The 26,083-nt window shown below is 37.1% G+C and overlaps 3 protein-coding genes across 6 annotated transcripts in view; 2 read left to right on the forward strand and 1 right to left on the reverse strand.

Annotated features, from left to right (window-relative positions):
• The first annotated feature begins 2,367 nt into the window (after positions 1-2,367).
• tfam (transcription factor A, mitochondrial) lies at positions 2,368-5,866 on the forward strand. Its single transcript, XM_015347063.2, has 7 exons — positions 2,368-2,559; positions 3,200-3,327; positions 3,603-3,673; positions 4,234-4,383; positions 4,773-4,868; positions 5,012-5,068; positions 5,378-5,866. The coding sequence occupies exons 1-7, from the start codon at positions 2,483-2,485 to the stop codon at positions 5,639-5,641; spliced, it is 843 nt and encodes a 280-aa protein (XP_015202549.1). The 5' UTR covers positions 2,368-2,482; the 3' UTR covers positions 5,642-5,866.
• A 173-nt stretch (positions 5,867-6,039) lies between these two features.
• LOC102687012 (DNA-directed RNA polymerase III subunit RPC4) lies at positions 6,040-10,403 on the reverse strand. The gene is made up of 9 exons (XM_015347062.2): positions 10,329-10,403; positions 9,617-9,794; positions 9,178-9,224; positions 8,827-8,981; positions 8,604-8,728; positions 8,262-8,367; positions 7,448-7,716; positions 6,682-6,834; positions 6,040-6,463 (listed from the first exon to the last, which is right to left on the reverse strand). Exons 1-9 carry the CDS (start codon positions 10,340-10,342, stop codon positions 6,335-6,337), a joined length of 1,176 nt encoding a protein of 391 aa, XP_015202548.2. The 5' UTR covers positions 10,343-10,403; the 3' UTR covers positions 6,040-6,334.
• A 3,759-nt stretch (positions 10,404-14,162) lies between these two features.
• LOC102684717 (protein bicaudal C homolog 1) overlaps positions 14,163-26,083 on the forward strand; it is a 91,044-nt gene continuing 79,123 nt past the window's right edge. For 2 of the 4 annotated variants that reach the window (XM_015346879.2, XM_015346880.2), the window contains exon 1: positions 14,163-14,516. In XM_015346879.2, coding sequence (XP_015202365.2) covers positions 14,327-14,516 — 190 coding nt within the window. In that variant the 5' untranslated portion in view covers positions 14,163-14,326. The remainder of the gene's footprint in view (positions 14,517-26,083) is intronic. The other 2 variants (XM_015346881.2, XM_006630378.3) reach the window with 1 other exon arrangement.

The raw sequence follows: 26,083 nt of genomic DNA on the forward strand, positions 1-26,083 counted from the left end.
TTGCACTTTTGATTGCCACCATATTATATAACAGATCTTCTAATCGTTATTTCAATGCTAAATGTTCATGTGGATGTATGCTATTTAAAAGCAAAACTGCGGCCTTTTGCAGAAAGTATCTAAAGGCAGGTGGCATTACATACTTTTCTTCTAAATAGAACATAAGAAATTGTTTTAAAGGCAGTTAATTACCATTGAACTCAGGTCTTAAGCTCAATTCCTATAGACCCAGTTTCTTCTGGGTTTTATTCCACTTGAGCTCTCTTGCATAGTTGCTGTAATTACTGTATTAAACTGCATTATTGTAATTTCTTACCAGGCTCAGTAGTGTTTTGTAGGTAATGGTATATTTCATGAGTGCTTTGAGTACACATTTGTAAAAGACATGTTGACTACCCAAACTGAAACAAAAACCAGAAGAAACAGATTCTGTGACACAAGTTTAAAGGATGGTTTCACACGAAAGTAAATGCAGAAAACCAGAAGACATAAATGTTAGCATTGAATTGCCTTTTGTGTTACAATGCATCAGTGCATTCTCAAACACAATCTAATTTGAAAGATCATTTTGGATAACTCTCCTGCTTTAAGTTGGAAAAATCAGTCGGGGTGTTTTTTCTGTAAGTTTCACTTGTGGACTGTACTGAACAAAGTGTACAAGCAGCCCTGTAATTGTATTTTCAGATTAATGGACAGTAGATCTTCAGTGTAAAGTTCTCAGACGTTTTTGCAGCAGCTGTACTTCAGACATGGTGTTCCAAACATTGAACATCATTTGCATTTAATGATTCTGAGTTCTAGATTCTTTTGCATTGGTTTATTTACCTTAACTTCTAAGCATAACCATTCTCATGTTTGTTTTTACTTGACATCTGTTTAACCTGTCCTAGAGAGTTGCAGCGTTGCAGAAATGATTTATTTTCAGCTGTTGATTTAAAGATATTAAATGCAAGCTGGACGCAGAACCTGAAATTGTGCATCTGTGATTTCAAGATTGAAGAAATAGAATTTTAATCTCTTGGTCAGCAGACCTATAGGAATATCATTACAATGGCAAGATCCTCCTATTACAATCTTATGTGAGAGGAGTTACAGAAACATTACAGTCTTATTACTCTACCATAAATGTTCAAACCAGTTAAGTCTGTTTCCCTCTGTCTTCTGAACAATGTAAAACACATTCCTGCAATTCTTTCACAAAATGCATATTAATAAGCTGTTATTGACCTCATTTCCTGCAGCCATTTTAGCTACACCCTCTCTTCCTTTCACGGATTCTCTCGCTGTCCTACTGTTGGTGCGGTACATGTGGATGAATTGATAGTTCAATCAGTGTTTGCCTCAATTCCTACAGCCCTGCTCAAAGCTATCTACTCTTCTCTTCTCTTTGTGCATTTGTTCTAAACTCAGTCCTGAGTCCATGAAATTTGGTAGTGTCTGTAGACGTGTCAGCTGCTATCGCACATTAAAACATTGGCCTGCACCCAATGACTTTTGCAAAAGTTTTTGAATGGGCAGTAGCAGCTCAATTGCAATTTAATTTTACTTATAATCAAGTTTCGTGTCAAAATCCTCATGCTCACCTATAAGGCTCTGCATGGCTTGGCACCTCAGTACCTCTCTGAGATATTATCGCCTTACTGCCCACCTCGCAACCTTCGCTCTTCTAATTCTCCTCTCCTATCTGTCCCCCAAGCCTGTCTACACTCTACGGGATGACAGGGCCTTCTGTTATGCTCCAAAGCTCTGGAACTCTAACCCTAAGGATATGAGAGAGTTACCTTCTCTAAACTCCTTCAAATCCAGACCCAAAACCTTCTTTAAATGAGCCTTTATTTAACTGTTCTTTACTCCTCTGCTTGTACTGTATTCAGTACCACCATCTACTGTCTCCTGTGTATTCCCATCTTGCTTGTGTATTTTTTTTATTGTTGTTGTCATTCTGTAAAGTGCTTTGAGAAGCCACCTTTAAAGGTCCTATATAAAATAAAGTATTATTATTATTATTATTATTATTATTATTATTTTATCTGGCAAGTGCTCACAAAGCTCTGGGAAAACTACATGCGCTTAAAAGCTGCAGTGTTTCAGAACAGTACTTTCGATTCATAAAGTAAGACTTTAAGATTACGTTTTTCAGTATACTGATTAATTTCCTTTATAAATAAAATTACCAATACTTTATTCACCTTATCATAGGACAATGTAAAATTAAATATGTGTATTAAATCTGTGTAAAAATGTAGCGTTTGCTGTTGTTACTTACAACAAAAGCGTCTCAACTGTGATGAAACAGCTGCAACGAAAACAGATGAGCAGTTTCGTGCTCGACCTTTTCCCACAATACACTGGTCCAACTACAGACCTCTCAGCGCCCAAACTTGACTGACAGTAGGCGGGGTTACTGTCGTGGATATACAACGATTCCATGCATGTCTTTTTATTATTTTATATATTTTGGTAACTCGTTGTTTGTCTTAAAATGGTCTCTTTAATTTCAACTAGCTCCAGCTTCTTAGTCAAATCACTCGGCCTTTTGTGCAGTAAATCGTTTGCAAGGTAAGAATATCAAAAGGTGCTCGTTTGCGTGCAGGTGGTCTTCACGTTAAAATTGTTTTGTCGTGATGAAGCCAAACTATGGCTTTAAGATTATTTTTTAAACTTAATTTTCAGGTGGCAACTTTTAAAGCCCTGTGTATTTCTGTAAACCGTACATTCAGTTTACGGTTTTTCTGCCGTTATCAGCGACGATGGCTGGAGGTAACGTATCGGGCTATACCACCGAAGTGAAAGTGATCAGTAACTGGTTAACATTAGTACCCGCTGAAAAGAATGGTGCATTTGAAAGTAATAGTGGAGTACAGTCGCACTTCACCAAGTTTTGTGGTTGGTTTAAAAAGTGGTATCTGAAGTCCTTGAGATATGACATTGGAAACAAAAAACAACCTCTTAACTGACTGTGAGGCCTTAAAATGTATTCACCTCATTTTCTTCACTTCATAAGTTTATGATAACCCACACTTTTACAATGAATTGGTAGGCAAAACTCCCTATTGTTTCATATGGTATTGTAGCTTTCTTGTTAATTTTTTGTAATGATTTTTAGTCTTGTGTAATTCCAAGTCACTGTTATAAGATGGTAAAATAATTGTATTTCTGTGGAAAGTCAAAGTCTTGTTTAAACCTGAATTCTTCATAGGTGCACCTGTGTGCTTCCTGCGATAAGGTGCTTCAGTACCAGCAGTGAGAGACCACCTAAAAGGCCCCTGACTGGCTATATCCGATACATCAGGCAGCAACGACCCGTCTTCATCAAACAGTACCCAGGTGAAACTGAACTATGTTGGTTTAATAACGTGTGGGAATTTGGCTGCATATAGTAAAAAAAAACTTACAATCTTTTTGTAAATTTACAATGTAGGTCATCATAATGAAACTGTGCATGTCGGATATGTGTAAGTTTTGGTTTGTGTTATTGCTGTCGTAGTATGTGTTGAATAATTCTTTGAAATTGAATGGGTATCGCATCTGTTCTTTCTATTTTTCTTCACCTAATTGACCTACAGATTTTTTTTTCCATACATGTAATGTCTGTGTTGTAGATGTGAAGAATGTGGATATAACCCGAAAAATTGCCCAGGAGTGGAAAGCGTTGTCATCTGAAGAAAAACGGGTAACGGGTGTTTTTTTTACCTCTTTGCAATAACTGTGTGTTTGTTAAAAGACGGGTTTTGTGGTGTGATGAAATGGTCATATTGCACTTACACCGCACATACTGTAAGGAGACACCATTTAGGTTGAAGGACAACGACTATTGAAATTACTGTTTTTTTTGTGACATTAAGTCAAAGTCTGTAGTCCCACGAATGTGTGAGAAAAGTCAAGGCAAGGACACCAATGCAGTGGTGGACTGGACCTGTAAGTTTTATTCCATTGGTGCTACTGAGATCCCTGGATTTCCTAGATGAAGTGGTATTTCTAAGGATTGCACTGTGACCACTTCGTCCAGTGCCTTGACAAGATCCACCTTTGGATCCTCTGATTCACATCTGTTTTTACAGAAGTCGCTATGTCTTATATTGTTTTTCACACTGTATGTTTTAGTCCTTGTGCATTAATGACCCTTTTGTTACAACACTTTGCATAGGGATTGATCAAATTGTGTTAAGTGACCTGGAACAGATGACTATTACTAAATGATTTTTGATTAATAACAGAAGTTTACCTATACAGCCATTTCAGGAGGCTGCAGTTGCTGACAGGGAGCAATACAAAGAGGAGATGATGAAATTCAAAGCACAGTTAACTCCTGCCCAGACAGCTGCATTGGAGGAGGAGAGAAGAGAGAAAATAGCTAGAAGGAGGACAATCAGGAAAAAACGGGTAAGCAAATTGATTGATGGAAGTTTTGTTCCAATGTCAGATGCCAGTTGATGTTCTGTTGTTCATTTTCACATTGAGTGAAGTGAGTAAAACTGAATGGTTTAATTGTTGCTTAAATAATTTGTCTTAACAAATCTTAACATCTCCATGTCTCATCCCTGCATTTTTCAATCTGCCAGATTTAGTCTAATAGTACAACCTGGAAAGAGTTTGTAAACACCACGTTTTTATAAAATACTTAATAAATGTAAAATTACGCCAGCATAATCCAAGAACATACTGTATTAAAACAAATGCAATTAAAGTGTTTTTTTTAATTGGATTGTGTGAGTCTCGGGGCAGAGTGTGAATTTTGCCTGAGGTTTGTGTTGCTTTTCTTTAATTTGTAGGAGTTGACGATGCTGGGCAAACCCAAACGACCCAGGTCAGCTTTCAATATCTTCATGGCTGAGCACTTCGAAGAGGCAAAAGGAGTATCAATGCAGGTGTGTTTTGACTTTTAATTCCAGTCCTGCATTTATTGAATTGCTATTTCTTTTTTCCATTTGTGAATCCTTTAAAATATTCATTTTAGGGTTATTTTGATGATAAAAGTCAATATAACAATGGTTATACTGTGTTCTTTTAGGGCAAGATGAAATCATTATTTGATGACTGGAGAAACTTACATGCTTCACAGAAACAAGTGAGTATTTGACAGAGCAATTCTTCTTAAAAACAACCTGTTTTATCACAGATTTAATGCAGTGTCTTAAGTTAAATATTCCAAAATCTCTGTAAAAAGAAAGTGGTGGACTTTCCATATCTGTTCTGAGAAAACTTGTGAGTTAAACTGATATGTTTCTTTATAGGAGAGTTGTTTATTTTTTTGGTTTGTGCTAACTACTGGTAACGAAATTGTAGTAGTTTATAGCATCATGATTCAAAAGATTTATCTCAAATGTAACTAAAATGAAGGCTGACACTATCTCACTCCTTTACTTTTTTGGTGAAGGTCTACATGCAGCTTGCAGAGGATGATAAAATCCGGTACAGAAATGAAATTAAGTCTTGGGAGGAACATATGGTTGAAATTGGGCGTGAAGACCTCATTCGAAGGAAGAAAACCAAGCCAAAAACTACTGCTGAAGCAAAGGGAGTCACAAAGTCCAACGTACACATAGTTAAGAGCAAAGGAACTGACAAGTCTGCAGATACTAAAGTAGCACCTGGTTCAGAGATAAAAAAGTCTCCAAGAAGGGTAAAGACTGAAGAGTGATTGTGCATATAGGGAGTGATAAATTACTGTCCTATTTGAAAAGAAACTTTGCTCTGCATAAGAAGGTACTTTGTATTAGCATTTGCTCCGGAGAGTAGAAATACTTGTCCATGTATTACCACTTGACACTGGTGCAAATAATGCTTGTCAAACTGTGAAACATGTGGAAGGACTATGGTCTGTAACAAATCGTGAAGAAGGAAGAACATATTTTTCCAAAACTTATTTGTTTTGCTTATTTGCCAGAAGCAACAAAAAATAATGAAATTCAAGAAATGCTTAAAGCCAGCCAAGGAAGCCTCAAGGAATTGAATTCTGAAATGACTGGGGATGTTTTCTTAAGTATGGGTGTAACAGACCGTATGAAACAACCACCAGAGAATTTGTTCCACAGAATCTCTATTTCCATTTTTGTTTTAATGTTACAACATACAAAAAATGTCTCATTTCATACTTGATCTTCAACTGTTAAACATTTAAATACATGTTTTTAAAACAAAATAACATTTCTAATACTTTCACAGTATGGTCAAATAAGTGCATGTACGTTAAATTCTATACATGGAGTGCAGATGTAAAATATCTTAAAAGAACAGTTTACATGAATATAAAATTGCAGAAAAGTACAATAATATTAAAGTATTCTTACATATACATTTTCAGCTTTAAGATTTCAAAATTCCTGAGGGCGTTTCAAGATGAATATTTTACATCCTTCAGGAGTTCTTCAAAGTCTGGAGAGCACACCAGCTTGTGTCTTACGTTGCCCAGTACAGTCATGTCGCCAGTCAAGCCTTCGGAAAGTCGTACAGATACCAGTTGCTATAATATGAATAGAAAGTGAAACCGCTTAATAATTGCGTTTATTCCCTACAAGTATATTGTCCATCAAGTACCTATACATTTCAGATTTATAGATTCCATTTTATTAAACTTGAGATTTGCACTGAGCTATTTAAATGTAATTTAATGTAAACAAGATATAGGAATAGTTCAGATGTTTCGGTTTCTGTCTTTTAACCAGCAAACTGAAGACTTACCTGCAGAAAAGAAAATGCAGCGCCTTCAGAAATATCCGTAATGACTTCACCCAAAACAAGCTGAACTTTTCCTGACTTCCTGATCCGCAGTTTCCCGATATGTCCTTCTGAGAAATCCGACAGAGTGGAAGTGCTCTCCTTTCTTATGGGATCCTATAAAAAGTGGTGTGACAAACTTCCATAAAATATATTAAAATGTATTGAATATCATCCAGAAATATTTCCTCCCACAAAATCTGAATTTATGCAGCTTTTGTATTAAGCATTATTAGTTTTGGTGCCTGAGCACTCTCAGAAGAAGGGCGGAGCGGTGGCTCTGTGGCTAAGGATCTCTGCCTGTGGCTGGAAGGTTGCCGGTTCGTATCTTGCGGGCGGCAGAGGAATCCTACTCCGTTGGGCCCCTGAGCAAGGCCCTTAACCCCAATGCGAAAAGACAAATTCCTAATGCAAGAAATTGTATATGGCCAATAAAGTGATCTTATAAGATCCTAATTATGTAATTGTGAATAATTAAAATTAATTAGTTATTATGAATAATTAAAAAGGACATTGTCCTAATTATGATGTGCTCTTGATTTACTCTGCTGCATAACAAATACCTACACTTGCTTAGAAGTATAATTTAATATTTAGCCAGTTGATTATTTGTTACATAGTAAGAAAGATGTGTTCAATATGGCCATTGATGTTTAGTCCACTGGAATGAGAGAACAACGTATGTTATTACTGTTGTTAAAATGAAGATCATAAGTTAAAATTGACTTACCGGAGTCTTAAAAGGCAGTGCATGCCTATCTTCAGATTTTCTCTCTTTTTTTGCAACTTTATCAGCAGTTGTTATGGGCTGTCCAGGAATTGTATCCGGCAGTTGAATGAACAGGAGTTCACCATCATTAGACAGGCTCAACTGCTGGAAGAGTTCGGCTACATTAGGTTGTTGAGGGTTCAAGGCCCCTTTTGTCATCTGGGGATGTTTCATTTGCTGAGGTCCAAGCGCTCTTAAACTTGTTTTACCAGCGGCAGGTTCTTCTTTGACTGCAGAAGAAGTTCAAGTTACACCTGCTGTACCACAAATACTTTGCAAATACAGATTTGGAAGTTTTTAGTGTTATTTGACAATTCTTTAAATAACATGCGCAAACATAATACAATTACATTTCCCGACTTTTTATTTAATCACAATTTACAGAAAGGGGAGAGCACAAGGGAAATGGTGGGTATTTGAGGTAAGAATACATAATTGATTTTGAATGTAATACGAATTTAATTTCCTGCCAAACCAGGTGGCAAATGAACACATCTATTTGACTAAAGATGGAGGATCTTTAAAGGTTGGATAGATTTCCTACCAACAGCCCATAATGTTTGTATTTTGTAAGACAACTTCTGTGATTCTTTATAGCTCTGCATTTTCTGTGCAGTTTTTTGTACTTTTTATACTCAATATGATTTCCCCATTTTCTTAAACATCTGTAAAATATTTAAACAAATTCTCAGGTTTTATTACAATTGTACATATTTCATTAATATGTACAATTAGGCTGTTGTGTTAATCTCTGATATTACATGTTTAAACTTACTGTTAATGTTTTTCTCTTCCACAGTAAAAAAGTCTATTGACTGATGAAGTGGAAGTTGAATTGGCCTGTTCTTTGCATCATTTTTTAGGCCAGGGTCATCTAAAAACTAGAGAGGAGAAAGGAATAAATTTTGCAAGTCTTTGAAATGAATATATAAGTGATACAGATGTCACTGAAAAATAAATTTCAATGTTGCTTCTCAGGTCAGTCCTACCACCCTTTAATGACCTTTTAAAAAAACATTTTTTTAATGGCAAATGCAAAATATTTCTAATATTAAGGTAGGTGAACACAGAAAGGTTATATTCTTTAAAGCACTAGAAGGAATATAAAGCAACTCACATCGTCCCTTTTCAGTTTTTGTAAAATTTCACTCTCCTCATCTTCAAAAGTATGTTTTTCTTTTTTAACGCATTTAAAGACAGCAGGAGGCCCACATTCACTCCTTTCTGGACTGTCCCAGCTCCCTGTAAGGTCACACAGTTATAAAACAGCCAAATTTTTTACATTCTGTTGCAAAATCTCTTCAAAAATTGTGGTTTTATTTTTTCTTGTGTTAGTTTACCTATTCTCCTTATTGTATCGGCAGGACCTTGTTCAAATATAGAGTGTGACTGAATTGTTTGTGGTCGCTCTCTCCTCCTCCCTCGGCCCTCCTTCTGTTTGTCATCTTTCTCTCTCTTCTCCTTCTTGGAAGCACAGTGATGTTCCTCTCTTTGTCTTCATGTGGTCAAATTGAAGTTCAATTAATAGACAATTAGTAGACATGCTTAACAAAGGTATACAAAAGCCCTCAGTGCTACGTTTGTGGGATTGAATTACTGTAGCTCAATCTCTTTAAGGTTGTGCTAAAATAAATCTTCCCAGCAATTTATTTCAATGTGCATTAAGGAGAGAAATTAAGAAGACAACTTACTCATCTTTAGTCTTCCTAACGGAATGAAAATTTGGAACAAAGGTTTTCTGTAACAAATGAAAAGGAGTTTGATTAGCATCACTCCGCGTGAACTCTTCCCTACTGTAAAGAGGTCTTAATTCTGGCACTAGGACTTCTAGAAGACAGCTGCTCCGTTTCAACTCCGTTCGCGATTGAATGTCAATTGAACGGTTTGCCTAATTATATTCAGTATAGTTGTTCTCAACAACCTCTCACAAAGATCTTTTTAAAATGCTTAACGCTTTTTTCGGGTTGTGTAAACTATTTGAGTTTAAGAACCCACTTCGTTCAAGTTGAGTTAAGTATGTGATACCCCCGTTAGAACTAAAATCTATTGATCAAGGTATGCTCCAGCCCCTCTCTCCAGGCTGAAACGTATCGAGGCTTATACTGTATATTACAAATCGGTGGTTCTGACCTTTTTAAACCCTCCCAACGTCAGATCTCTCGACCGCAGAGAGCTGAGTCTGCCAGGAGGAGGCGGGTTTAGAGACGCTCGTCCAGGCAAGCTTCTGCCCAGAGCAAAGCTCGCCCGGGAGCTCGAGGTGCCCGGTGCGCTCGAGGATGAGTCGGAAAGATTCCGATGGTCACACATTCTGCAAAATAGCACCACTTAGAAATGGTAAAAATATCTAACGTACGGCGTGATGGTCTTAAAGAATATGTTTGACTACTTTCCGTAATTAATAAAGCCTAGCTCCCTTTATATTGTGTCACCATGAGGCTCCCTGGTTAGCTGCTAAAAGACGATGCAGATATTAAAGCAATTGGGGGTGTTATACAACATTTAAATATTGTATTTTTTATTCCTAAGCTGATCTTTTAAAAATGATTATGAGGCTACAGATCTGTATAAGCTCCGTGTTTTCACCAACTGTGCAGATGCAACATCACGCATGCATAAGATGTCCCTGTTTCCGTACTAATACACGTACATCTATTGGATAAAGAACTGTTTAAAAAGGCGCCTCCATTTTGTTCGCATCATCTCCTTACAATTACATCAGAGGCGACACCTTTGCAGACATTAAAGCCTAATTCGCCTAGTATTGGTCTATTTTGCTGAATTCTAAAGTAACCACATTTTTACTTCGACTACACACATACACAGACGCTAATGCTATACATACTGCCGGCCAGTCATCTGTAGTGATCTTTCTTATTGTCACTTGACTGCACTTCCTGTAGTGACCTGCTGCTGCGCTGCAACTACGTAAACACTGTGGACATGTGACCAAGTGTGGGCGACAACAATTGAACTCAGCCTGGATTTTCACTGTAACAATATTTTAAAGTACCGGAAGTTTCCAAACATAATAGCGCCTTTATACTTTATTGTATATCGCTACACTTACATTTTTCGCTGTTTGAAAAGGATAATAGGAGGCAAAAATAGCAGCAGGTTGAAAACATGCGTCACATTTCGCGGATGTTACAAAGTTAAATAATTAAGTATTAATTCCGTAATTGTGTTTTTATTGTCCCTGTTATGCTTGAAAGAAACGCGACATTACAAAACCGTTCAAGTAGGTAGCTGCATGCGTAGTCTGCAAAGGAATTTAGTTAATAAAAGTTTATTCCATGCTGAAAAGAAAAGAAAAACACAACGTTTCGGCTGTGGAGCCTTCTTCAGGTGAACACACCTGAAACACACACCTGTAATAAACCTTTACTTGTAAAATTACAAAATCGTACCTACGCAGTTATGAAAAACGCTCATGCTCTTAACAATACTCATCCAGCTATTAAATATTTTCCCATTTTTGTGTTGAATGTTGATTTAATTTTATTGATACATTCAGAATTTCCTTTTAAAATAGCTTTTAATATTACATATAAACTATGTTGCATATATGAACATTGTTTTGCATGAAGTTGCGATTAAGTGCGCATTTCCTAAATGCAAGCGTCACAAAGATAATTAAGAATTAAATTATAATTGTATCGTTTTATTACGTTTATTCATTGTATTCCTAAACACGGGTATTTGCTTACGTTTCTGTTCATATATTTGACCGAAATGTTCGTAAAGAGAAAATCACAAGAAAAATGACGTGTCATACACTGTACTCTGTTCGGTCTAAAACCAAATTAAATGTTTATTTTGTAAATTTCATTATCAGTCTCTAATCTTCGTTTAATTTCTGTATTACTCTTCCATAGGTTTATTTTTTTTCTTAAAACCACAAGGTGGCAGCATTGATCCGATTTGATACTTCAGAAATAAACGATCAAAACTGAATTGGCCAGATAATATGAAATGATTCACCGCCGAAGATAAAAAGCATTCTGAATTAAAACTTAAATAATGCATTAATCATTCTGGTTTTGAGATAAATCTCTTTTCTTGGACCTTCTACTTGTGACCTGTTTTATAAAATAATCAATTTATTTGTGACTTGGATAGAAGCCAAAAATTACCCTTAGCCAGATCTGAGACATTCAAGTGGGTGAATATTGGTACCCTGTCGTTGTTTTACACTGTTAAGAATCTAATTAATCTAAAACCTTTCTGTAATTTCTATCCTGAGGTCATTGCTGCGCGTTTTATTATTTTGTAAATACATAACTTGCTCTTATTTTTGGTTATAAAACCATTACTTTGGTTTTGTTCAGAAGTCTACCGTGAAATAGTTTCAGAAATTCACGATAACTGCAAGATCTAGGGGAGTCAAAATCGCTGAATATATGATGAGTTCAGTTGTTTTTCTGTTAAAATTATTATAAATCTTTTTTTCCATTCGAAATGTAACGGTATACACCTTATCACACATCAGAGCTAAGTCATTAATTTTATAGAACGTTTAGATATATTTTCAGTCTAGGTATGCATTCAACAGTCAAATTTTGTATTAGGGTTACTCTAAGCAAAGTTTCAACATAAATCTGACACAAGCCATTTATTTTCATGGCGATGCGTCTAGCACATTTCGCCATTATGTTTATGCTCTTAGTTAACCAATAGGTGTCAGCCTTCAGCAGTATGAATTCCTTTACAAATTTGCTCAAAGGACAGAACTGACCCTTACCGCCTACGCACCATACCGAAAGCAAGCACGGCTGAAAGTAGCGTGAAACTAAGATTTGTAATTTGTAGACAAAAATATAATTAAAGTGTTTAAATATTTTTCAGTAAAACTCTTTTAAGCTTTGTTCAATGGAATAAATTGAATAAAAGGGAATATTTGTAGCAGAGCTCGGTTTCAAGCTAGGATGGAGAGACCAAAATCTAAATTGTATTCTTTTACATGCTGTTTTAACTGTTTTTGTGTTCACTTATATATTTATACATTTATTTATATACAGATATATTTCAAAATACAGTAGAATAGGAGTTGACCCAAGTGGGGTACACTCAACTATGACACTTATATTTGTATCGATATATATTGTTAAGAAAAATACTACAGTACAAAAACAAACGAAACACAATGGTTGCATTTAAAACCATGAAAATTATACACATTTGTTTCACTCATTCAGTCTTTTTATGTGATTAAACGTAACCGTCATAACAAATAAAAGGAGCCCTAAGAGAAGATGCCTAATATCAGATAAGTCACTCCATGTGTTATACTCAGATTTAACATTTCTTTAATTCTTGAAATTAAGTTAATTCAATTCTATAATTAACTGAAATGACGTCGTGCTGATTTTCTTGCATTTTTTTCTTTTTCTTCATTGTTAAATATGCCTCTCTCTGTAAAATAGCTATTCTATCTTTTCCGATCACGTATCAAATGCAAGGCCTGGTCCTTCAGTGCTCTCCGTCTGGCCCATTTCTCAGGTCATTATGATTTCCTGGTGCTTCCCAAATACCTCGATTGCTTCCTCTCTTGAATAATCAGAGGCCCTGTTACTTCCTGTTACTTCCTTTATAGCCGCATGAGGCTGGCCAATAAAATCGGAGGTGCTGCATGATGCCTTTCGTCTTTTTAGTAAATAATTTCCATTATATTGTTTATAGTCCATAATGTGCACTTTTAAAAAGCTAACACGGCTCTTCCCTTTTAGACAATTTAAGTACGTGGATAGAGCACAAGCTTACACTGATCCAATTATTGAGTAATTATGACCTCAGACACGTTACTTTTAAATTTGACTAATGGATACTGCCTTGATATTGGACATTCATTTTAGATTGTTGATTCAGACTAAACTAAGCTTAAATGAGCTTTGATATCTTTTTTTTATTACTTCTCACAAATTGCTGAACTGAACGAAGACAGTTCACATGTCCACATTTTGAAACTCACCTCTAAACACACAAAAAGTGTTCAGATGGAAAAAACTAGTATTTTTATCTTTCCCAGAACACAAAGTGGATCAATGAAAGAATCATGTGGAGAGGTAGCCCACAGTGGCTAATAAAATGGATGAGCTCATACGTTGACTATTGCCAGCATTGCGCTGTTTCTCTGTATGGTTTTGTAAGTCTCGCAGCAGAATACTCGAGCTTGAAAAGAAAGATTATAATGTTTAAATTATTAGTTTCAAAAATAAAAGTTCACACCTGAACGTTCTTACCGTTCTTACACCTTTAGGTTCGATTGTAACCTTTCGTTACTGTCAATTCTAACTCTTGGCTTATGCATTTCCAGTTATATGCTATGTTCATCAATGCATATAATTAAAAATAAACGTATTTCATATCAACTGTTATTCTGAACCACATAACTCTTTAATTCCATAATTAGCTAAAGAAATGACATGTACTGCCTACTTACCATATCAAAAGTAAGCACAGCTGAAAGTAGCATGAAACTAAGATTTGTGGTTTGTACACAAAAATATATTTGATGTGTTTAAACATTCTTCAATAAAACTTTTTTTTTTTGTTTAGGAGATCGTTCAATGAAAGGGAACAAAATATTTGTAGCAGAGCTCGGTTTCAAAGGATTGGGATCTGTCGGTCAACTCATTAGTCAAAATAATACAGAGCGGGATTTTTAGGGCGGCGCATAAGGAATCAAGTTCGGGAGTGTAAAAAACAATGAACGGAGGAAGTGAGTTTCACTTGCTAAAGGAGAGAGGAATGAATATGTGTAGTTTTTAAGAGTAGTGTATGGTAGAGGTCTAACTCGGTGCGAGGCGCTGTGGCGACTCGTAGCGGTGTTCTGCAGGCGCCATGGCTGCTCAGTGCGACTCCTTGAGCGGATACTTACAATCGGACCCGGGCTCCAACAGCGAGCGCAGCACCGATTCTCCCGTGCCCGTCTCCGAGGATGACTCGAGCGGTACCCCAGCCCCACCGGACCCGGAGTGGACCGAGGAGAGATTCCGCGTGGATCGCAAGAAACTGGAGGTCATGCTACTAGGTAAAACTAACGAAAATAAATAAATAAAACGGAAAATGAACCGAGTAGCAAAACGTACATGGAAACTTATGACTGTTTCTTGGCTTTGTTGGTAAAACTGTTTTTGTAATCTCGGAGCGATGCGGCTCTTAAACCTTGCTTTTTAAGGTTGTAAATGTAAATGGACTCTTCTCGAGTGTGATTTAAAAGTAGTCCAAATACGGGAATTATGCCTTCGGAAAAGTATTATGAAAAATATATTTTCTTGAAATGAGCAGATTTAAACTTAGAAACTTTAATCTATATAGACCTGAACGTGTTTGGTGGTAATTCAGTATCGCCAAATGTGCAACAGCCTTGCATACTCGGGCAGCAATGAAAATGCTTTGATATTTTAGTTTTTAAGAACATTTAAGATGCTACTTTTCCTCTCAAATTCGCGTTTAGTACTCCAGAACTGCACCCAGTCTAAAAGTAAGCACATTATCATGATATTGAATTGTGTTCTTAAAAACCACAACCAAAATGTAAGATTTTGCTAACATTGCATACTTTAAATATGTGAAGATTACTGTACATACTTTTAATGTAATAAAATTGGATAAAAAGCAAGTCAAAATGCAAGTTTGAGCAACAGTCTGGAAATGTTTGTAACCTAATTAGCTGGTATGGTATAGTGACAATTCTGTCTTTTGATAAACCTTAGTTAACCCTTTTCTTGTTGAGCAAACAGTAAGTGATTGTTGCTGATCAGTGGTAGTGTTCTGAGAAATTTTGTATCCCCATGATATTTCGTAGCAATCGCCGTGACATCGGCCTTGAATCTTAGGTTGATTTTTGTTTTCAAATATTTAACGTTTGCATTTTAAACCGAGATAAGAAAATACCAGAAGAGAAAAAGACCATTATAAAAAGTTCAATTTGAATATTTTTCATGATCGTTATATGTTTATTTTGTAGTCATTTTCTTAAGTAATAGAACTTCGCCCTTTCCTGTTCATTACCTTTCTAATATGCTGGTCCGCCGTTGCATTTCTCGTGAGCGCTGGGGTATAGGGCTCTGGATATGAATTGTTCTAGTTGATAGGTAAACAGACGGAACAAATGAAAAGTGGTTTTCGTCGATCTGTGAACTGGGCGCATGGAAAGATTCTGACATGGGACCATTGATTGTGTGAGCCTTGATGATATTTTGTGATACCCCTGCTATGTAAATCAGTGATGCTTATTTGTTCAAATAAAAACCACAACCTTTAATATTTGATGCAATATCTTAAGTATTGGGTGATAACATGTCCAAGCTTCAGTTCTGTACATCCTGTTCTGTTCTTGCTTTGAAACTTTCTAGCGGTGCAGCTAGTGTTGTCAAGTATGTACAGTAACTTTCTCCAATAATCTGTTAGCAACTGAAGTGCTGGCTTACAGTTGACTGAATATTGGCTTTAAAGAATGTCAGGGAAGCATTAGGTATTTGGTTTAGATTTTTTGCAATTAGCCATAAATGATAGTTTTTTTTAAAAAAAGTTGGCTTATTGCATGAGGCAGTCTGACTTTTGGCTTACACAGAATTTAAATGCACAGTTGCTTTCCCATATGCTATCACTGTATAAACACATCTGTCTCTAAAACTTACAGTTTGGAATAGTGGCACAGAGAAAGAAAAAGAAAACCTCCCAGTACCATTCAACATTAAATACATAGAAGCCGGTTTTCTGAGATGCGCTCTGAAGGCTGTTTCCAAATGTTTTTGTAGCTGTTTTCAGAAAGAGAATGGATTTTGCCTGTGACCCTTTTTTAGCTATTTTTTCACTTCATGAGTCAAGTCTTTTTTTATCCACTGTTATCTTATATCTGATGTGTTAAACAACACTGTTATCTGAACCGAGCATTTGAGTAGTATCATGTTTTTGTCCATCCATAATAGGATCTGTTTGAATTTGTGATAAAAAGCACTTCAGATTGGTTTGGTTCTCTGATTTTACGTACCATAGTTTCGGCCATATTCTGATTACTTTGCTATTCAGAAGGTCTTTTAAAGGCTGATATTTGTGCCCATTGCTCAGGAAGAAGAGGCTAGTTGATTTGATCTATTTTGCATGTTTATAGACAGCTCTTCCATTGTGTTGGCTGACTTTCCCAGAGCAATCTCAGATTTTGGCTGAAGCCTTTCAGATTGACCAGATTTACCACTGGAGGCTGCTGTAACGAGGCCAGTTCACCACAGCTATTTCTACTATAGCTTGTTTTTTCTCAGTCTGCTACCAAAGTCTTGCAGTAAAGGTAGAAACCGTTTCATAAGTGTCTTATCCTGAGCTGTATCTTCAGGACTGGGGAACAGTTGACGACTTCAGGGTATTTGACTTTGTGTCTTTATTACAGGTAGGTTTGGAGTGTTTAATCTCTTCTCAGTCCTGATATTATGAAATATTCGTTCATAACGAAAACTCACATTTCTAAATCTTGGGAACAAGTATTTGTTGCAATGTTACAAGTCTTACTATTGAGGCTTGCTAGAAGTCCGGCGCTGAAAAGTTTGCTACAGACATCTAGACAAAGGCAGACTCACTGTATTGTATCCTGCACCTTACTTGGGCACAATTACTTTTCCAGGTGACTTATTCCTCTGTGTCCTGTGGTCTGAAACCTCTTGTAGGTCTGGCAGGGTGGTGTGAACCAGTGTATTTGAACCAAATTGTCAACTGCTTTGGCAAGCTACACTTTAGTGTGTTAGCATTAAACAGCTCTCTTAACTTATACTGTTTTATAATTTAAAGCCCCTTTGTGTTTGGAGATAACCACCCCTGTAACTAAATTCCTTTCCTTTGAGTGCATTACACATTGCCATGGTTACCAATAATGTTTCTTGTACAGAGGTCAGGAGTTAGTTTGACAGCTTACACTTAAGTTTGAAGGTAAACTATTTGATGTCTGTGAAATCTGCTGGAAATGCAACATAAGAACATAAGAATTGCCTCCTTCCTCTGTTGTGTATCTTTTCAGGCAATTTAGCACACTTTGCTTACTAGCATCTAATTGATCCCAGGATATTTCCAGCTGTTTCATGAAGCTAAAGCTTTGACAGTATGGCTGGGTATCTTGTTCCAGACCTCCATGTACTATAAGGATGTGCCTGCTGATCTTAGTTTGAAAATGCTCTTCCCCATATAGTCCACGTGTGTGCTCTGATTTGTGTTTCACTGTTGGTGCAGAAGAAGTCCCAAGAGTTAACTTGTGTCTTTGAGGATTTTGAATACAGGATTGCCTTGCTTAGTGCTGAGAGCTGTGGGAATCAGCACAATTAGCTGTAGAGCTATACTTCTACTATTACGTAGCTACTAAGTATGAGGGCTTCATGGGGATTTATTGGCAATGCTTTTACTGATTTTGTTACCATAGAATATAATTAAAAATCAATTTTTGTACAGAAAGGAGTTCATAAATAAACTAAGTTATGGAACGCATGAAACTCTGGCTACAATACCAATGCGTTCAGTCTGAGCTTGCACAGATTAACACTTGGGGGAGATCCTTCACTCTTCCAACTTGTCAGCCCTGGGAGACTGACGGGATGGGGCTTGAGGCTTGTTTCTGATGAGCAATCAGAAGTGGCACTGGCCATTTCTGTAGCCGGCTCTGGTCGGCTGAGAGCCTGCGCTCTCTTCTTCAATGCAAGTTTCCTTTAACACAAATAGTTGCAGCCTGGCAAAAATTAGCCAGTACTGAGAGCGCCTTGGGTGCTTTCACCTGACCCATCTGCATCACCGACAGTATTGTAATCAGTTTCCCTTGTAGTCTTCTCTGTTGAAGACTGAAGAGATTCAGTTATTTTAGCCTATGAGGTAAGACACTCCTTTAAGCCCTGAAGTGTATCTGGTTGCTCTGCTTATTCAAGAGCAGTAATAACTTTTTGTAACTTGACCTCAGATTTGATTATTCTTGGGATGAATTTAATGCGCTTAAAGGACAGTATATTACAAATATTACCATCCCATCCAACGGGATACCATTTTCTTGTCTTAAATTATTTCATTCATTCAGTCTCCTTTTCTGTAAGTATAAACCTGTGACTTGGAATGTTCCAGTGCAGGTTTAAAGTATACCTCCCTCAAAGCTCACCTTATTATATCATGTCCCTCACCTCTGTTTTTAGCCTTTTTGAATTATCATACAATATTTATTCCTTCTTGCAGGAGTTCTAACAAGTTCTAGTTTAAAGAAAGTTAAAATCTCCCATGACAACCACTTCTTAATTTGCACGTACACTTCTAAATCCATTATATAAGACCATATTATAATTTACATATATTTGGTGGTCTATAGTATAATCCCATGCTGTAGCATAACTGACACCTTTGGTTTGTCAGGTTAAGTTGCTATTCCTGAATGTTATTTTTAACTATAGTGCCACATTCCAATCTTTACATTTTCCCTTTCTCTCCAGATTATAACATTAACTGATTTTCTTTCCATATGCACCTCATAAGCTTGGTAGTGTAACAAGTCTGTATCTTGCATTTTGATCCTAATACTCTTGCCTTTAGATACGTGTTCTCCTTGTGATACTGCTTCCTGTGTCTCTCCCTCTTATGAGTTTCTATGGTTTCTCTACCCTTTGATTCTAGTTTGTGTTTTTAAATTTCTCTGTAGATCTTGCATACTTGCACTTACCTCATTTAGAGATTTATACAGATATATTTTTATTATGGTTTCCAGTGGCCCAGAAAGCTAAACCTTCTTCAGCAAACCACATTTTCAAACATGCACTGTGTTGATGGATTAACATTTCCAGTTGATCATCTTTGCATGATGTAGCCAGGATCCCTGAGAAAACGGGCAGGAAGATCAACAACTGGGGTTTCACCTGCCTCTGCTAGGAATCTGTCCGCTTTTTGGACAGTATTTGTTACCTCAGCTCCAGGTAGAAGTACCACCACTTCTCTTGCTCTTGTGTTTTTGGTGACACTGACTGAAAGTGTTGTCTGAGAATTGGTATCTGTGATAGTGGAACCTTGTATGCTGCTGTCCTGAGCTTCTAGGTTTTCAATTGAGCAAATGGTTTTGGCGAAGGTAGGGTACGTTATAATGATGAGATACTGTATCCCACTTTCAGCTTCTCATCCTGGTTCTCTGGTGACGTGGTGTGTGTTCCTCTAAGAATGTGGGATTTCCCAATTTCTCCAGCCTTTGGTGCCCTCTCCCTTACATTTGTGAGGAGTAAATGGATTTTGTGGCATTTTTCGGGGATGTAATCTAGCTCTTGGGAGTCTTCCAGCGTGCTCTACGTATTGCACAAGCTGCAGATCACAGCCTTGAGGGCATTTTTTTAAGGTGGATGTTTAATAGGATATTTGTATTTGTAAAGATGCACTTGGATCTGGGGAAGTCAACCTTTTTTGGGAGATGAGAAATGTCACAGCTGTTTCTCCTCAGTTGTTTATACCCAGTCGGTCTCTCTGCCTCCATTTAAAATGTGAGGTTGGAGATGTATTGGAAAAAAATCTAAAACAAACTTGGAAAAAGTGTTCTTTCTCGTTTCATGACAATTGTACCCATACGTACCCAAGTGTGTGTTGAATAAACTAAATGAAGATCTGACTTATAAATCATTTGAGCATTTCTAATTTCTTATTCAGACAGATATCCACTGGGGAGGGTACAAAAGGCTACAAAGTTCTGAAAGCTCTCTTGTAATCCTTTGGCAATATCAATATGTACATTCCTCCAAAATGTCTCCATTCTGTGGGTGGATCTGTATTGGGACTATTTACATTCAGTTTCTTCTAACACCAGGTTGTTTTAGATTGTTTTTTGCAAGATGTCTTTGCTAAGTGATCCACTGGAATGCTTAAGATTTTTTGCGATTTGTTATGATTTGCAATTGTAACCTTTTGTTCTTCCTGTTTCTGTGATAAGATTTCTTTATAGTTTGCTCAGACTGCCAAAACCGAATTTAAGTAAATTATGTGGAGTGTTTATGCTTAAACAGATGGCATTATTCCAGCAGTGTTCTGTAAAAGTATTTGGCCATAGTCTCCTGTACTGGTTTAAAATGTATTATCCATCAACATATTTTTTTTTCCAGCAGTTTACATATTACTTCCCTTGGACTATTGTATTAACCTCTGAAACTTCTGTAACTCTAGGCATTAAATGTTTTATGTATTCTGGTATTATGCCTTTTAGGTACACACTTTTGATATCTTTATGTAGAAACAGCAAGAAATTAAGTAGGAAATTTATGGTATTTTGCATTTTACTTTTAAAGATGCAGCAACTTATTTTCCCAGTGGATGGCTGTTGAACTTCCTGTCTTTGTAACCCATTGATCTGTTGCAAGCAAGGTTTTTTTGGTGAACTATATGTCATGTTTGCATAAGGGCATATTGTAATGAAGTTATAGCACTTTCCAATCCAAAAGATCCCAAAGGACTTAGTGTACAGGAGAAGGCCTTCTCCATCCACCACTGAATGGCACAAAGCACTCATTCTATACCCACAGCCCCATGATGCAACAGATCAGGTGAGATATGAGAAAGTTCTTCAATTGAACAAAGGAGAAAAAGGTACAGTAGATCACTGATCACACTGTTCAAGCCAAGAGTGGAATTTAGTCAGGAAACCTGGGGAACTAACCTTCTTTTTGGAACAATGACAGAGCATTGTGGTTTAAGCTCTCATCTGAAGGACTGTACAGCACTGTCCCTGGTCACCATATTGAAGCATTGGTTAGAAAACAGCTCAATCCACTGGTCTACAAGCACCACTTACAGCAGCATACTTGTTTTCCTTAGAGGTCTTCTATCCCAGTACTGACCAAACACAGCAGCCTTGATTACTTCTCAAGATCTTATGCGATCAGTTTTCAAGATGGTAATGCTGCTGTCCGATATAGCCATGCAGTCACTGCAATGTCCTGTTGCTTTAGTACGATCTTCTGAAGCACACATATTCTGGGGAAAAGATATTGTAAGACTCTTAAGAGTATAAAAAAGGTTGCATGCATGAGGAGATAATTATTTTCAGTCTTATTGGGTGGTAGTAGGCAATTGACCTGCCCCCCTTGCTTAGCAGTTTTATTAATTTACAGCTTTGAAATCTGAGGCTTCCATTTTAAGCCAGTACCTGCTGCTGGAGGTTTCAAGCTTGTTACCGTAATTTCCATAAATGCTTATATGCACACTTGAAGTTAAAATAACAAATGACTTTTCTGCTTTCTTGGTACATTTTTTAAATATAAATAACTTTCTGGATAATGGTAGCCACATTCATTTTCCCTTTTTATTGATGGCATAAAACCATCTTCCATACTGAACAACCTTTACTAACCCTACTATTCAGCTTGGTGTTCAGCAGAAAGATTATATAGTGCGCTTGCCAACCCTATAGACTTTTGTGAGGCTTATCCAGACTGTAATTAAAAATGTGCTCTGTTGAAATGGTATGCATTGAGAGGAATTATGTTTGTCAGAAATAAAAAAGAGGAATAAAAATCAAGAGGTTTATTTGTTACAGTCTAACAAGTATTTGTTTTGGACATGTTTTCACATTTGTTCATCCATGTATTGTACATGTATGGCTTGGTTCAGGAAATTAAGACTGAGGCAGATGAAAGATGTTTGGAAATGTTGTATTTTGTGAAGAACAAAATGATTTTGAAGCTTTATGAAAAAATGTAGGTATATGAAAACTACTCTTTACACTTAACAAGAGTACATACTGTGTTAAGGTTCTCAGATGTTGTCTGCCAAGGAAGAATATGTCTCCTGGACTCATTGCAGATGGGTGGTGAGGAATTTGGTGGAAGGTAGGTTAATCTTTTCTTTGCTGGGGGTAGGTTAATCTTTACCAGGCCCACTGTATAAACCACTACATATAGAAGAGCCTTTCTTTCAAATGGGATAAAAAAAAAACTAGCAAGGAATCACAGGAAAAAAAAGAGGGAGTGCAAAGAGAATTTTTCATTAGTTTAGTTTGAGAGGTTACAGGACGCTGAAGTACCTTTTTAATAAATGGAGTATTAATTGGTTTGGAGCTGTAAATTTAAGATATTAAATCAAGACACAAAATCTCATGTCAGTTTTTATATTAGGAAAAAAACGTATTAGGTTTATGTATGTGTAAAACGGAGACTAATCAGCAATTACGTTATTCACATTTAAAGAAGAACCTTCAATACACTCGACTGCAACTTTTGAAACAGGTGCAAAACCTTAAACAGCTGTGAATGGGCCATGTAATCAAAACACACATTTCAGAAATGTATCAGCTTCTAATGTTTAATCCTTAATGCATTTTGTCTGAAATATTAATTGCAAAGGAGTAATTTCTAAACTAAACAATGACTTTTGTTTACAAATTAACATTTAAACCTACTTTATTAATTAGCCTGATTTCCCTTTTACATAGAATTGGTTCAAGTAAAATTCAGATGTAATGATGAAGTTGCCAGGAACACTGAATCAACAGACCTTATGGCTGAGAAACTGAACACTCTTTAGGCTTTTATTGGTTGACATTATTATAAATGCCTTGCTGTTTTAATTAAATTAATCAGCCCTGGCCTGATTTGTTATTAAGCATCCCTTTTTTGCTTGACTGGTTTGTGGTCATTAAGGAATGACAGGTTGAGTTTTTGGAGCACAAGTGATTAAAGTATCCAGTTAAGCATGTCTGGCAGATATTGCAGATGACTTACCTAATGCTGTACGTTTATTTCTGGTCCCAGTGTTGTCTGATTGATGGTCTCCGTTGTATGCCTTTCTTATAGTCAGAATGGCACAGGGATCAGTTTTTCCCCAGCAGGACTTGTACTTGTACAATTGCTGGCAGCAGGGTGTACCGTCAGGCAACTGTGTTGGCACAGAAGCTGTGGCATTTTATTTTCCTAAGACCTTTTGAGTCCTGCTCATGCATTGCCAGCATTCTTGTCAGGCCCTGGAAAATATCCTGTATTTATCCCTTAGTTTCTATGGGCCTCAAGAAATCGAAAGGCACCTTTATTCTGGACTGTTAATTTTCAAAGCAAGACATTCAAAGCTGACCTAAAATATGTGGTGTAACAAATGCACCAATTAATGGGTTTTAGGAAACACAGAAGCAGGTGACGGGTGAAGGTGACAACACAGCCGTGGTATTATACTCGCCAGTATAGGAACTGGGAAAGGAATTTTCACCTAAAGGCAAAACCGGATTATTTGTACTTAACGCTTATGGTGCAGGTAGAGAGGTAAACGATAAAATGGGAGTTCAGCATTTGTTTGTTAATGATCAATGTGTGTAGCCTGTGATAACCTTAGTTCATGCAGACATGTAGGAGGTTAAGCCAATACATGCTCTCAAACAATGAAAGACATGTGAATGGGAAGTTAGCATATTGAACAGAGAAATAATGGCCGGCTGTGATATAGTATTGACATAATTAATATTGTTGCTCTTTGTTCCTTAAGCTCTTACCTGTCTTCGTTATTGTCTTTTGCAGTTTAAGTTGTTATAAAACAGAAGAGAGTCCGTTTCCAAACCGCATATTCTTTCATCTTGCTTTTTCTTTGTGAATACACTGCTTAACAATAAATAATGATGATACTGAAAATAGTATTGCTGCCTTGGAGTGCAGGGGCCCTGGGTTCAATTTTGGAATGCTATCTGTGCAGGGTCTGTAGGTTCTCCCTGTGGTCGTTGGGTTTCCTCTAGGTTAGGGTAGTAGGGTAGTACTAGTAGGTTGGCTTCTGGGAAATCTGACGCTAGGTGTGAGTGTGTGTCTGCCCTGCCATAGACTGGCGTCCCTTCCGGGGTGTATCCCACCTTGCATCTGTTGCTTGCCGAGATCCCCCGTGAGCCTGAAATGGAAGAAGTGGCAAGAAAATGGTTGGATGGATATCGTGAATAAAGAAAGTTTCTTTTCAATTTAAAATGTCTGGAGCTCCCTTTTGAAATAGCTGGTAAAAACCTCAGCATTGCCATTCAGTGTAGAAGATGCAGGTATTGGTGGGGACTGCACAGTAAAGGAAAGTGTCCAGTTCAGATGGCTGTTACATTTAAGGCTGATTATGGATGGGATGATGGTAACTGCTGTGTGGTTCACAGGCAAAAGACTAGTTCACATTATCCACTCTACACATAGCAATCTAGTGTTCTCCGTGTATAAAAACAGGAAGGACTTGGCTCACCTGAAAGCACCAGGCAGAACAGTGCTCCTGAACATGGTTTGCAAGGTTCTCTAACAATGTCTTAAATGTCCTAAACTTAATCAAAACAGTCTTTTGATTTCTTTGCGGTTTCTATTCATTTCACTTCATATCTTGGAGACCTGTTCAGAAGCACCTTCTATGTGCATGTGGACAGAACGATGGTTCTTGTTTCGGGTGTGATGGGCTTCAGGTCTTTCCTCAAAGCCTGTGCAGATACAATAGTAGTTCAGCTTCACATGGTTTTGGCTTCCATGCTGCCGCAGTGCACATTCCTCAAAGCTACATGTAATCTCTGCCTTTTCCTGGAAAACAATTCAACCAGAAGTCATAATCTGTGCCACGTCACTCTCCCTGCTCTTATGATATTAACTGTCACAGACGTTGATTCACTGATGTAACATTTGCTTATTTAAGAACCTGTTTACAAACCAGGCTGATCATGTGCACAGCAATAAGAAAACTTCATTTGAGAATGTCAGCATTGAGTGAAGTGAATCAGACTGGCGGTTTGTCTGACGGTTTCTCAATCGCTGTGTCTTTTCTGTACTGTTTTACAGTAAGAGTATTTCAAATTAATTTTTGGGTGCTTTTGTGGCATGTCGCATCTAGCTTCTAGATCCCACATTGTAATTTGAAATCTTCCGTTTGCCGAAAGGTGATTGCTGTTTTTTTAAAAGCAGCTGTGGATGCTGACTTGCCTAGGTCAGCAGTCCATTATGTGTTCACATCCAACATTTCTCCATTGGTAAAACCACAAATTCCAGTGGGGCCTGACTTCCAGATTTGTTTTCTTACGAATTAGAGAGGAATTAGTGCCCTTATTTGTGTGTGATTTTATATTAGGTATTTTAATTAACATTACACTTCAATTTCCCTAGGTTTTGATTTTTCTTTCCATTTGGACATTTCTGAAATGTTCAAGAATCTGAGGTTTCAGGTTCCAGACTTTCCAATCTCTTCAAATTCGAAATGTACGCGCTGCCAGCTCTCTAATGTATTGTTCAACTGACTGTTATTAAGGTCACTTAAATTATTAGGACTGATTGTGACAAAGCCTAAGAATGGATTGTAACACTGCTTGTAAGGACGGCTTACCGTAGAATATATGCAATTTCGCTTTTTAATGATTTCATTGTGTGAGAATGTTGCCGTATGTTTTAGTTCTATATTTTATTGTGTGTGAAGGTTCTCTAACTTCCTTTTTGGAAACTTGAGTAACTTTAAACGGGGTGAGCCAGCTGCACATTATGGGCTCCAGTCACTTTTAGGATATCGGCGGCACAATTTTACTAAAGCATAATCTTTATCTTTTCGTCTCCAATGTTCATGCTCCATCTGTTTTTCAGACCCTGACAAAACGCAGTTTGATCTGAATGATGATTGTCTCTCTGTACTTTTGAA

The sequence above is a fragment of the Lepisosteus oculatus genome, chromosome 4 (genome assembly GCF_040954835.1).
Source record: "Lepisosteus oculatus isolate fLepOcu1 chromosome 4, fLepOcu1.hap2, whole genome shotgun sequence".
NCBI classification, from domain to species: Eukaryota; Metazoa; Chordata; class Actinopteri; order Semionotiformes; family Lepisosteidae; genus Lepisosteus; species Lepisosteus oculatus.